Source organism: Hippoglossus stenolepis, chromosome 10 (assembly GCF_022539355.2).
Source record: "Hippoglossus stenolepis isolate QCI-W04-F060 chromosome 10, HSTE1.2, whole genome shotgun sequence".
NCBI classification, from domain to species: Eukaryota; Metazoa; Chordata; class Actinopteri; order Pleuronectiformes; family Pleuronectidae; genus Hippoglossus; species Hippoglossus stenolepis.
The window spans coordinates 18,209,286-18,222,718 of NC_061492.1; the positions used below are offsets into that span (position 1 = coordinate 18,209,286).

At 42.9% G+C, this 13,433-nt stretch overlaps 2 protein-coding genes across 2 annotated transcripts; both read left to right on the top strand.

Annotated features, from left to right (window-relative positions):
- The first annotated feature begins 2,140 nt into the window (after window positions 1-2,140).
- Window positions 2,141-4,907, top strand: marcksl1a (MARCKS-like 1a). Its single transcript, XM_035168345.2, has 2 exons — window positions 2,141-2,494; window positions 3,526-4,907. Exons 1-2 carry the CDS (start codon window positions 2,408-2,410, stop codon window positions 4,069-4,071), a joined length of 633 nt encoding a protein of 210 aa, XP_035024236.1. The 5' UTR covers window positions 2,141-2,407; the 3' UTR covers window positions 4,072-4,907.
- A 3,698-nt stretch (window positions 4,908-8,605) lies between these two features.
- On the top strand, window positions 8,606-13,167 carry adi1 (acireductone dioxygenase 1). Its single transcript, XM_035167158.2, has 4 exons — window positions 8,606-8,790; window positions 9,562-9,681; window positions 10,170-10,349; window positions 11,629-13,167. Exons 1-4 carry the CDS (start codon window positions 8,668-8,670, stop codon window positions 11,743-11,745), a joined length of 540 nt encoding a protein of 179 aa, XP_035023049.2. The 5' UTR covers window positions 8,606-8,667; the 3' UTR covers window positions 11,746-13,167.
- The last annotated feature ends 266 nt before the right edge of the window (window positions 13,168-13,433 follow it).

A 13,433-nucleotide genomic window follows, 5' to 3' on the forward strand; every position in this document is an offset into this window, starting at 1 on the left:
CTCTTTCTTTTGCTGATTAAACCAGAAGCATCCCTTTGAAACCTGACCACCTGAAATGTATAGACCTCCCCAGAAAGACTCAGGCAATCCCACATCACAGGGCAACAGAGAATTCCCAAACCACGACTGAGCTGTATGATTGAGGGGGGGGTTAAAAAACATCTTTTCAATTCATTGGTCTCCCTCTTGACTCAGTTTGGAAGAATGTGCGAAGTGGTGGTCGGACCCCTCAGGGTGTATTCCTCTCTGGAAAGCTCAGCCCACTGAACGGATAGAGATCATTCTCTGGTTGGCGTATGCATGCCTTGCATACCACGGCTGTGACATGTCTGAGAGGGGTGTGTATGTGTGTGTGTGTGTGTGTGTGTGTGTGTGTGCGTGTGTGTGTGTGTGTGTGTGTGTGTGTGTGTGTGTGTGTGTGTGTGTGTGTGTGTGTGTGTGTGTGTGAGGAGGGGGCGTTCTGTGTGTCATTTAATTGGTAGAAACAAGGTAAAGAGAGAGAGAGGGAGATGTATAACCGGATGCGTCAGAAGAGCTGTGATAACAGGAAACTGTAAATTCCACAAATAAAGGATGGCAAGTGGAGAGTCATTTAGTCGACATGGTTTCCTCTGTGGGATAAATGAGGGCCTGGTTAATGGGAGAGAAAGGACAATTACTTTAAAGTTGCCAGAATTAAGAGTTATGCCTTCAAAATAAAGCGGCTTGCAAATACAAATCCATGTGCGACCTGGTCCCAAGTTTCTAGTGTATCTCATAACCTCAGCTTCAAACCCCGGACCTCGCTGGGTCACAAGCGGAACCCATCAGTTTCATGCCACCCAAAGCAAAATGCAGTGTCATTGCTGCTGCGACTGTGGGACACACTGCTGCGGCCGAGAGACCTCGTGGAGACCTCGTTACGGGCTGACAAGGTGATTCACTGTCTCCCTGTCTGTGGCGGTGACAAAGCAGCCCCAGTGCCATGATCGCAAAGTCTCTCCACCAAGTGTGAAGCTGGCCGTGGATTATGTAACCAGTTTACTCTCGGGGAGCCCGGGCACTGTCACTCAAAAAGAGAAATCCAGGGGAGACCATTCAAATTACCATTCATTCAAATCCTCCACATGAGAGGTTTATTTTAGCGAAAGGAAGTCACTGAAATACATCGTAAAACTAGATAACAAGGGTCACCGAGTGTATACAAAAGTAAAACAGTAAAGTATGAGCTTTGACTGATCGACTGCACTGGGCCTCAATTTTTTAGGTTTTATAGCAAAAATGTCCTTTCCCTTACTTTAAATTATAAATGTGCCTATTCATCACCCCCTGTATATCTTGGAGATGTGAGCATTTAAAAAAAGGGATGTTCTCTTCTCAGAATCTTCTATTTCAATAGTCCGGCAGTCCAACCCTCTGCTGCTTAACAAGAAACAAGCAAAGATTTGAGAAAAGTCATTAAACTAGAGTGTCAGTCAGTCGAGCGAGGCCAAGGCCAAACAGTCCTCTAAGTATGTGTTACTGTTGCACATAATAATTCGCTGGGCGAAAAGGTCAAATAACACCCTATCTTGTAAAGTATTAAAAACTTTCCTGGAGTCGCGCCCCGATTTATATCCACACCTAAATTTAATGACTTCTTCCCTGACTCATACCACAACCTTCCAACAAATTTCGTGGTAATCCGACCAGTGTTTTTTTGCAAAATCTTGCTCAAAAACAAACAAACAAACACACATTCAAACCAACTAACCAACAAACAAACTGTGAGGGTTGAAAACATAACCTCATTTGGAGAGAAAAAAATACACAACATTTTGTATCGCAAACGCGTTGTTGGGTCTTCGTCTCTAGTTGATATTCTCCTGCAAACCTTCAATTGGTTTTACAACTGTATCTACCATTTTAATATATGTTATTGAAGTGTTGTCCTTTTGTCACAATACATACGCAACATGTTGTGAGTACGTTGATAAACTAAGTACAACAACCTTCCAGGCACCTGAGACAGTGGAAAAAGTCTGTGCTGATGCTCCAGTTCAGCGGCAGTCTGTGGCAGTGAGCGAGGCCCATCCCCCGGCCGCAGATTGGTCGAGGCCCGCCTGTCACGCCCGTGGGAGGAGACTCCGGTCGATTTCGAGGCGCGGTTGAAATACTCACAGTCGTGTCCCTGACATCCTTTAATTTGAGCCCAGCAGCCTTGGGGTGCACACACTCACACAGACGGGGATCATCTCGCTTCAAGACCCATCCAGGGAGAAGGAGAGCCGGTCGGATTTTGTTTTCACCTTCCTTGGGCAAGAACTCACCCCACCAGCCCAGATCTGGATTTTTAAAAAAAAAACCAAATCTCCAAAGCTCCCCCGAGGTTTTTCCCCTTTTCGATTTTTATAATTTTTTTGTTCGCAACACCTACAGGAGAGAAAAAATGGGATCCCAGCTTGCAAAGGGTGGAGTAGCTGTGGAGGGCAAAGCCACCGGCGACCCTGCTGCTGCTGCCAAAGCCAACGGCCAGGTGAGTAGAGCCGAGAGCCACATGGCCCCCAACGCCCACTGGCAGCATGGGCACCCCGGGCTGCCGTGGGTGCCGAGCCGCCGATTCTCCGGGCTGAGACCCGTCTCTTTGAGTGCAAACACGGGGCTGTAGTGAGAGATCAGGAGTGAATGAAAGTTAAAGAGCCGGTGGTTTTGGATGGAGGTGGGGGGGGGGACCTCCAGCAGAGCAGCCGTCGAGTGGCCACGCTCGTCCCCGCTCTGCGCGCACCAGCCCTGCCTTAGTTGAGGTGGTCTGCTGCCGGTCCACCTGAATGTGTCACTGAGAGAAACACACATTCTGGTGGCAATGTGCGGCCGGAGCGTGTTTTTTTCTCTCGGGGGTCTGGGATCGAGCTCCGGCGTCGAACAAAAGATGCAACAAGGATGTAAATGCGCTCTGCTGGGGGCGCAGTCTGCGGAATCAGAAACAAAGCGCGTGCAGGCGCCAATTCGATCTCCATTTTCCTCCGAGCGTCTTTTAGTCTGTGTTTTAAAGGGAGGTTCGTGGAGACCCGGTGCTTTGATTGATGGGTGACTGATTGATAGAGAGTTGACTGAGTCTGACCTCAGATCAGATGTTTAATGTGCCACAGTGTGCTCCTCCATCCACACATGTTGACTTCATACAGTCCGTAGTGGATGGAGTGAAAATGAGTGGCTTTGTCTGATGTCCGCTCACTCCGGCAGCTGTATAGATGTTGGATGAGAGAACAAACCAGTTTCTCTGGGATTCCTTTGTTCCCTCAGCTCGCTCTGTGTTGACATTTCGATGCAGCACTACTGCCCCCGTGTGTCAGCGTAGGGTCCTGCAAACAGCTGTTGATCCCCCTCTGTGGACCAAGCGCCTCTCTCTGTGTGACTGATATATATTCAAGTCAGCTACTGCTAGTCTGTCGTGTGATTTGATAAAATAGATTATATATATATAATATTTTCTCCTCCCTATGCAAAGTGTTTGTTTTGGCCTAGTTCAAATGTTATTGCATGGCTAACCAATCCTCTTCTTTGCAGGAGAATGGTCATGTCAAGACCAACGGTGACGTGTCAGCCAAGCCCGACGGGGAAGTGGCTGCAGCCGATGGAAACGGAACAGCTGAACCAGCCAAGGAGGGTGAGACCAGCGCTGGAGATGCAATCGAGCCTGCTCCTGCTGCTGAGGGCGAGGCCGCCAAAGCAGAGGGTGAAGCAGCCAAGGAGGGCAAGAAGAAGAAGAAGTTCTCCCTGAAGAACTCCTTCAAGTTCAAGGGCATCTCCCTGAAGAAGAGCAAGAAGGGCAGCGAGGAGGGCAAGGAGGAGGCCACTTCCCCCACGACCGAGGACAAGCCTGAGGAGAACGGCCACACGGCCAAGGAAACCAAAGAGGAGACGCCGGCCCCTGAGGCCAAAGAAGGAGAGGCTGCCGCCGCGGCAGCAGCAGCTACACCAGAGGGCGAGACCAAGGCTGCAGAGGAGGCCCCAGCCACAGAGGCTGCTCCTGCTGAGGAGCCTGCTGCTGCCCCCGCCCCCGCCGAGGTCACAACACCCGCAGCCGCCGAGGGCGAGGCCAAGGCCGAGTGACTGCTCCCCGTCATGGCACCTGAACTGATTTTCCAAGATTAAAGTATATAAATATATATATGAGAGACTCGTGCCACGTTCTTAAAGTTATAACAAAACTACAAAAGAAGACAAAGGATATATCACGTTTGCTGATTCAACCACCAGTTCACTGCCTTTTATTAGTTCTTCGACAGACAGAATCTCACCGGGCCCTCTCATGATTAAAGTGTCGGCCTGTGTCGCCCCCTCATGGTACACACAGGGACTGACATGTTGGAAGGTAATGGATTGGATGGGGAGCGAATCAGGAATACTGACTTATTTTCCCAATTCATGGAGAAGCATCCTTTTTAACAGCGTGGCAGCCCTATAACATTTTATTTTTCTTTCTCATCTTTTTGTGGGATCTAAAAATCGTCACCGTTGTGGAGCGGGGCAGACCATCTCCTTCACTCGAAATGACTGTTATACGGACACATGAAACCTTTCAAATGATCTTTTAGAATTCTACATTCCTATGTTTTACCCCAAAATTTCCAGTATTTTGTCATGTATAGAAAAGTGAAAATCGAGGAGGGGAGGTGGAAAAAGAGCAATGTCTTTGTTCGTGCATTTTCATTCTTTTTCTGGCTAAAACTACATTCGAGCTTCTTGAGTATTGCAGTGTTCACATTTCAGAGTTTATGACGCAGGTTTTTGGGATTGTGTACAAAATGTGAGCTTTTTATCTGCAAACTGTCTCTGTAAATATGTTTTGGCCAATATTTTTGGTTCTCTTTATTTTGCTATCGTTTGAAGATGTTAATGGTTTTATTGTAACTTTTAATAAGGGTAAATAAATGTCTGATCCCCTCTGTCTGTGTTCTGTCTGCTGATTCACACCAACACTGCTACTGGAGTTTGACATTTAGATTTTATGAGTTTGGAATTCTGCTGCACATACACATTAGATTCAAAAGATAAACTATGATCTTAGATTAAATAACATATATAAACAGGATTTCATTAGATTATAAAAGTTACACAAGAATGAAAACATTTGTAGCATGTGACAAACAAACAAGGTGTAATAAAGCTTAGAGCTCAACTGTATTTAATTTGTGGGCTGATTTGGATACATCTTATCATATTTCTCATACAGATAAATATATATTAGGGAGAAGTTTGGCACTGATTCCTAAGATATTGTTATCAAACCCTTATGATGAGGGAATCAATATTTAAACGAACTATTATGAATAAATAAATGAAACTTATATACCCAACTTTCATCTAAAAAAATAACCACAATCGTATATTTGTTGCAGTGGATATTCTGTAAAATCTAAGTTTTGACATTGCCGCATATAAGCAAACAACTTACATGTTGGTAAAAAGTGTATATTGGCAGATTTTTATTGGTTAACCAGTAAATCGGTCAGGCTCCAATCACCCTCCATTCAGGAGAAGATGAACTTTCAAGAGCCTGAGCCATACTTGATTTATCCTTGTGCACGATATAATACACACCTACACTTGCTTCTGTAGGAAATACATGTATATACTTTGTATTTCACTTTATTGCATCTGTATATTTCACACGGGTCTTTTGGCACAACATTAGGAGCACATCATATCCTTCAATACACCATATATGCAGGAAAAATAGGCAGGTCTATAAGACCGTGATGTGAGGCAGCTCCACTCATGTTGCATAACAAGCTCTCTTACATCGTTATGAATTAATTATGGCAACACATGATATTTAGCCATCAGATGGCAGAATAAGGACAACTTCATTAAGATGTCCCCCACCAAATGGTTAACAGGCTTTACTATCATTTGTTGGTCTTTGGCTCTCTCTAGTGGAGAAAAGTATGGATGGAACTTGATTCTTCGCCCTGTTGATTTTAGGTTTACAGTAAAACATGTTAAAGGGATAGTTTACAGCAAAATGAAAATTCACCACTATGTCGATGGAGGGGTGGATGAAGTGTTTGAGTCAACACTTTTGGAGTCTCTGGGGTAAACAGCGTTGCAGTCAAATCCAATACAACTGAAGTAACTGGGGGACTACATCTTCAAATGTTAAATAAACAGAAAAAATACATAAAATGCCTTCATACTGCTCCTGTGGGTTCATCCAAGTGTTCATAAGCCCCAAAATTCAAATTTGACTCGAAACGATGGCATTTACACAATGATTTTAGCCCAAATGTCCTCTGTGATCCTCCTCTGGAGCCACGTTCATGTTAGCACACACCACGCCTCTATGGTCTCTGGTCTATATCGCTAAAGGCAAACTCTTCACCCACCCCACCATCAGTGTAGGGGTGAGTAGATAATGAGTGAATTTTCATTTGTGGGTGAACTATTCCTCTAACGCCTCTCGTATAAAATGTTCCTGGTTTGTTAGTAGATAGTTAGTTAAAGTTATGTTTTACTTCTCTTAATATCCTGAATCTTTTTGACTACTTTTTTTATGAAGTGTGAAAATGTGTGTTTTCAGGACTTCCATTAAATAGTTTTCCCCCAGAAGGTCATTATGACATCATAAGCTCCATCACTCCTGTGGATCAGTGTGCTGTTAGGGAGAAGGGGAGACAATTAGCATCGTAATTAATTTTAAATAAACTGAATTATTGTCAGTAGACTGGTTATAAAGATGGACAACGTGTCTTCAATTTCTCCCACTATCCAGGAATGGAGCAAAAAATATCTATGTGATAAAATATGTCAGGAAAAGAACTCATTAAATTTTGGTGCTGATCCGGATCAGGGGGCAGATCCAGGATTTACTCCTCTTTCTCTAGCGTTGTTAGATACAGCGTTTTCCCCCATTTTCATAGAAAATAATTCATGTATAGGGGACTGAAATTCATGAGTTTGTCCAATTTGGGGCAGATCTCAATAAAAATCCAGATCTAGTGAATTCAAATGTGGTGGAGAAAAGCCATGAAGGCAAACTTCTGCAATGTGCAGCTCGACGAGGCTTCTGGCCCCAGAGCACCAAGGTAGGCTTCACAGAGACAGACACACCCAGTGACTCCTCTACTTTTAATATGACCCCCCAGGTGCATTTGTTCAGTCTTATCTCTTCTAGGTCCCTCACTCACAATTCTACATTTGATACAGTCTATATTTTATCTGAACTGTCAGTGTTGATGAAGGGTTAGTAGGCAGGTCCTGATCAAGAGAAATGAACCTTGCTAATGAAAAAACAACAGAACTTCAAGACTTATCTATTAATTATAAAAAATACTTTGGGTAAATGTGGTCATTACAAACTTTGTCCATGCAGAGGATACTCTCAGCACATGCATGAAGTATGGTGGAGCGGTGTGCTGCGCTCTTGTGGCAGCAACATTGTGGTGGCACCAGGGCAGACATCTGGAAACAACAGCCCAACAAACATTCCAAACAATTTTTATTTACATATGCAATATAGAAAAAACTCCTCAAACACCACCTGTTCACTTAGCCCTTTGCCTCAAGAAATGCTCCACCCTGCCATCAGTGCTGTTCAGTTCTATCCTGTTTAATGCAAATTAATTTATTTTCTTTACTTTTCTCTTTGGTCCCAACGGACATATGTACATTCAATTTCAATAAAATGTTATTTGTATAGCGCCAGATCATAATATACACTGTCTCAAAGCCCTTTACATAGAAGCAGTGGTCGCCAACCCGTCGATAGTCTTTACGGTCGATCCCCCAACTCTCTGGACTCACTGGCTGTCGTCGCGCCGCAGATCAGCTGTGTGTCGGTTGTCTGTTCTTCACACGCGCTGTGTGTCCGCTACTGGCGGTGGAGCTGCAGGTTTATCTCCTGCATTTCCTTCAAGAACAAGTTGGTTTATGTACTAAACTAAATGTCAGGACTCTACGGTATGAAGATGCGCATCTTTCGGTCTGTCGATAACAATCAAAGCCCCGTTGGAACAAATGAGTGGATTCAGAAAGTGAAACGCTGGAGTGCTTTTACTTTGAAACGGGTTCGGAAAGTGTTGTAAATACATTTGTGTCATAGACGGATAAACATTGTGGTTCACAGCTGAATAGACAGAGAAAATGATCGTTCATCTGAGTTTTAATGCTTATCTGATGAATTTATGTCACAAACAAATGGTGTTCCAGTGTTTCTGTTGATGGAATCCATTCCCTTGTTTAAAAAGGTTTTTTTATTGTGAAATATTTGCAGGAGCAGAAGATGCATGGCTTCATACTGTGTAGTACTGGCATTTATTTGAGTACAAGGGACTTCTTTCATACAAGGCAATAATCATATTTGTGGCCATATTAAAATCAAAGCCTATATGTAAAAACATTGTGCTGCAGTAGCAGCTCCTCTGCAGAACTTGATGTGGAACTGAGAAGCTACATATTGTGCATTGTAAATATGAATTGATATTCATTTGAATATTGTGCATTGAATAGAAAAGTTGCTCGAAAGGGTTGGTGACCACTGACATCGACGGTTTTATAAACAGTCTATGGTCAACACTCTGACTCGAGTCCTGCCTGCTACTTCCGCCCTCGCAGCCCTGACGTCATGACGGTGCAGTGCGTCACGCTGCGTGCGACACGCAGTGGTCAGTGGGGCTTCCTGTTTACTTGTGGAGTCCAGCAGCTGCAATGGAGATGGAAGCGTGGTACATGGACAGCTCGGACGAGGACCAGAGGAGGCCGCACCGGCTGGAGCCGAACCAGTCTGCTTCACTGGGAGCGCTGGAGCAGCTCGGGGTGTTCCACAGGAAGGTAACACACAACCCCAACTTCACACCACTTCAGCTCCCTCCACGTTCAACACAACACAACGTGCACCACATGCAGCTAAAGTCCGCGTTTTAAATGATGAATTCACTGAGCTTCTGTTAACTGTAACTACAGTTGCATAACCACCGTGACCCAGAAACCAACGTTGTAACAAACATGTCTACATTGGGTTGTTGCCCTGAATTTGTTGAGCTGACGAGTATCGAGGCCTGCGGACGAAGACGCATTGTTTGTACACATTACCATTAAAGTCCTGTGTGCACAGATGTTACATCAGCACGTTCTTCAGTCTGCTGCTTTGCTCCAGTTCAGCAGTGAAACCGAGAGAGCTCCGTGTGGCGGGTTAGAATGATGCGTTCAGAGTTCTGCTCAAGCTTCCAAAGTGGACAAGTCACATGTTTGTGGCTGAAGACAAATCTCCACCTTTCAAGCTCTGCTGAGGAATCTTATACATAAAGGTTGTTGGTGGACACACTGGAACAAAAATCCGTGTTGTGATCCCTGTGGAACCCCTTAGTGTGATAACTGTATTCTATTTTTGTGTGCTGGATTTTGTCATTTATTTTTTTATTTAATTTTATACCAATATGGACCCTTAAGTCTGAAATAAAGCTTAACTAACTATCATATGAGAGGCTGACTGCCAGCATTTGAGTTTGTTATAATGTGTAACAAGAGATACAAAGACGACACATGGTTTTTGCACCTTTCCACACGTGAGTTTGTGTACTGACGATCATTTTGTCTCTGCAGTTGAATGCTGATATCTACGAAACAGACCCAGAGCTGGAGCAGATCCGCAAAGACCAGGGCTACAGCTACAAGGACATCATCACCATCCACAAGGACACACTACCTGGCTATGAGGACAAGGTAACCTGAGGGGGTTACACTGCAAAAAGCTGCACATATTAAATTAGTCATTTAATGATCTTTTTACTTCCACCAAGGAGACTATGTTTTCATTTCTGAACCGATTTCCATCGAGAGAACCTGTTGCATTTTGGATGGGTTTCAGATAAACAGGTGGACACAGGAATTATTCATTCTACATTCTTTAAAATGGCGAGATAAGGCCTTACCCTCGGTGGAAGTATGCGCCCTCAGTTAAACCTTCTAGTTTAATTCCGAGAGGCTGAATCTTTGTTGGAGAAGATGCTTCCAACAGTGGAACGTTATTGGAGTAACTGGAGATTGTATAACATACATAACTTAAGCATTCAGTGTATTTCATATAGCCATATTTTGCACGCATCTGTAAAGATAAGAATGCTCGCACTTAACTATGTGTCTTATTCACTGAGTTGTAAAACTTCACCCCATTATTCAGGCCTCTGTCTTTTGTGTGACTGTCCACTCAGCTGAAGATGTTCTTCGAGGAGCACCTGCACCAGGATGATGAGATCCGCTACATCCTGGACGGCCGGGCCTACTTTGACGTCAGGGACAAGGAGGATAGATGGATCCGAATTTCTATGAGCAAAGGAGACTTGATCACTCTACCGGCAGGAATCTACCACCGCTTCACCCTGGACGAGACCGTACGTCTGACAGCATCTGCTTGATTACACTAAACTAGATGCTGTGGTTCTTAGCTGATAAAAGACGCCCTTTTCTAATCGAGTAAGTGTTAACTAGAATAACTAGTAAGTCAAATTGTGCGTTGTTTACGACCCTAGCTCGAGAGGCAAAGGGAAGTAAATATACCAGGTTGGAATTGGCAGTTTAAATTAAAGTCATTGATTTACAGAATTTTTAGGTGAATGTTTCAATCAAATGAAATTACATAAGCATCAACAAAGGCTTGTACAAACAAGGGTAACAAAAGGAGGACTAACCTAGAGCTAATGATGTTACTAAAACTAAACATCAGATGCAAAAATAAACACCTACGCTAATAAACTTTAAATCTGTTAACAACACAAAAAATAATCCACACCCCGAATCTCACTTGAGACTATACAAAACTCTCTAAATGGTGCATTCAAACAATTTCTAACATCCAAATCATACACTAACAAACTTTAGGGCTAGTCACAAAGGCTCTAAGGCGTGCTGCTCATCGACCGCCCTGATTGAAGATTCAGCGGGAGGTTATGTAGGGCCTATGCTCTCCGGTGATTGGTTGGGAGGCCTGGGAATCTGCCAATCGGGAGGGAGGGGAAGGAACGACGGCAGGTGCTGCTGATTGAAAAAAAGCTAGACTAACACCCGTGGGAGCCAATCCTGCACCGGGGGCCGCACAGCCTACTTAACATAAACACACAGCAATACATATCCCAAGGCAGCCGTAACGTGCGTCATCTGCATAACAGTGATAATAAATACAATGCTTCTAAAAGATAGAGCCAGGTGAAAGCAAAGTGAAAATAAAAGTGGGCCTAAAATGAAACCTTGAGGGACACCACGTTTAATAGGAGCAGATGATGAAAAGCAGTTCCCCATACCATTTTAACACTGGACCCAGAGGATAAAAAACAATGAGCTCCTTAAACTACTTTTTAGTTATCTCGGGATGCATCCAATTGCATTACAAGTACAACCATTTCACCTCCATGAGATTCATGTCATAAATCAGCTACACCCATGATTTTCATGCTGTGACATGTCGTAATGTCTGTGAGAAAAGTTTATGAGCTATTTTATTACAAGGAAGCAGCACAGGATTATGCAAATTAAAACAGGATCATTTTGTTTGCGTTCAAATGATGTCACAATGTTAATCATAGGCTGTTCAAAGGCTTACTGGAGAGAAATCTTGAAGGCAAACATGCAGCTTGTCAGATGCATGATTATCATTGGGATTGTTTGTTTCCTCAGAACTACACTAAAGCCATGAGGCTGTTTGTGGGGGAGCCTGTGTGGAAGGCTTACAACCGTCCAGCTGATGACCTGGACATCCGTTCGAAGTACATGGCTTCTCTGCAGGGATCCTGAGAGAGGAAGATGCTGCACACGTTATCATCATCGACAGACTGGAATCCATCAGGGTCTCTGATTGGGTTCTACCAGGGCAATATAGCAGGTTTTCCATGAGTATGTTAAAGGAGATTAAAACAGAATGATTAAGATGTTTATATCGAGGCAAATGAAACGATGTAGCTTACATTTAGACAGTCTCAGTGGAAATCTGAATAATGACTTAAATGCTCTCAGATGCAAGCGTTTCATTTTTTTAAATATTTGTGTACTCTTCAAAACACTATATTTAAGTGGCAAATACTTCAGACTTCACTACAGTTACTAAGATAAAATCTGAAGTACCCATAAATATATAAAGTAGTTCATATAATTACCACCTCTGCTGCTCTGACAGAACTCTTGCAGGATGAAGGAATAGATTTTATGGAGATGGATATTGTTATGATCAGGTGCATTATGGAGACTGGCAGGTGATCCGTACCAACATTACCAAGTTGTATTAACCCTCCCCAAATCTTACCGAAATCTGTGAACTGTGTCATGCTGGTGGATGAAGACATTTAAGTCAGAGTGAGAGAAATAAACAAATAGATCTACACCCAGACAATCTCCAAATCACCAGCTACTGTCAAAATAGGTCTAAAAGTCTAAATTACCATAAATAGCAATGTTTCACTTAGGAAGGGGCCGTTAGGCATAATGAGCCCCTCTGTCTTTGGTACGTTCTTTAAATATGTAGCTGATGCTTTTATATTATATAAGTATAAAGTATGATTTATATATAAGTTAAGCTTTGATTGCAGAGATCTAAAATGTGCTAATTAGCACTAGTGCCAACTGATACTTAATATTGTTCTATAACAGAATTATGAGCATCCGTGTATATATTGTCCGATTTAAAAACCTTTTTTACAGGTCGATACAGAAAAAAAAATTGCTCAAGGTAAATGAGAAATGGTGTAGTCAGATAGTTTGTCCAGCAGATGGCGCTCCGACTCCATTGTTTACAGCACTGTCTGCAGTACATGTAGCGTCACAGCTCTTTACAATAAATGACATACTTAGTACTTTGTGAAATACTTTGCTTAATGAACCACAACCTGATCCCTCCTCAGGATAACTCAAACAAACGTGTATATATCACAACTCCATAAAATTGGCACCAGTATTAGTCGTGCCATAATTATTACTATGCTGTTTCTGAATACTTTTACCACTGCTGGGTAATCTGGGTAAAAGGGCCTTCTTCTCTTTGATTGTTTTATGTATACGAGGTTCTGTCAAATCTCAGCTTCACCAGCATGGGAGAAAAATGAACAAGGCAATGAATAATTAGCGTTTTAAATTTTCACAGTAAAATATCCTGGTGATGTTTGAATATTTGTGAGCGTGTGTGCTGCAAAACTTTATATCTGAAAATAAAACTGGCAATCACAAGATTTCTGTAAGTTATTTATCACCCCACTGACCTTTAGGCTGTCAAAACATGGCCAACAATGCATACATGCAAAGTAGAACTTTTCAATTTTTCTTGTGAATCGCTAACTGACTGAAATCATAAAGGAGAGTGAATTAAGAGTAAAATTCAACCTTCACAAGTGAAATGTGTGAGAGCTTTACTGTCTGGAGTACATGGCACTTTGTGCATATAGTTAGTTTCCTTAAGATCCGGTTGTTTAGTTTGTGTCATATATTGTTATATA

Bases quoted from the DNA above. Each gene is read 5' to 3' on its own strand.
- marcksl1a (XM_035168345.2), top strand. From the start codon at position 2,408: ATGGGATCCCAGCTTGCAAAGGGTGGAGTAGCTGTGGAGGGCAAAGCC. The intron at 2,495-3,525 runs GTGAGTAGAGCC...TCTTCTTTGCAG, and splicing joins CTGCCAAAGCCAACGGCCAG to GAGAATGGTCATGTCAAGAC.
- adi1 (XM_035167158.2), top strand. From the start codon at position 8,668: ATGGAGATGGAAGCGTGGTACATGGACAGCTCGGACGAGGACCAGAGG. The intron at 9,682-10,169 runs GTAACCTGAGGG...CTGTCCACTCAG, and splicing joins TACCTGGCTATGAGGACAAG to CTGAAGATGTTCTTCGAGGA. The intron at 10,350-11,628 runs GTACGTCTGACA...TTGTTTCCTCAG, and splicing joins GCTTCACCCTGGACGAGACC to AACTACACTAAAGCCATGAG.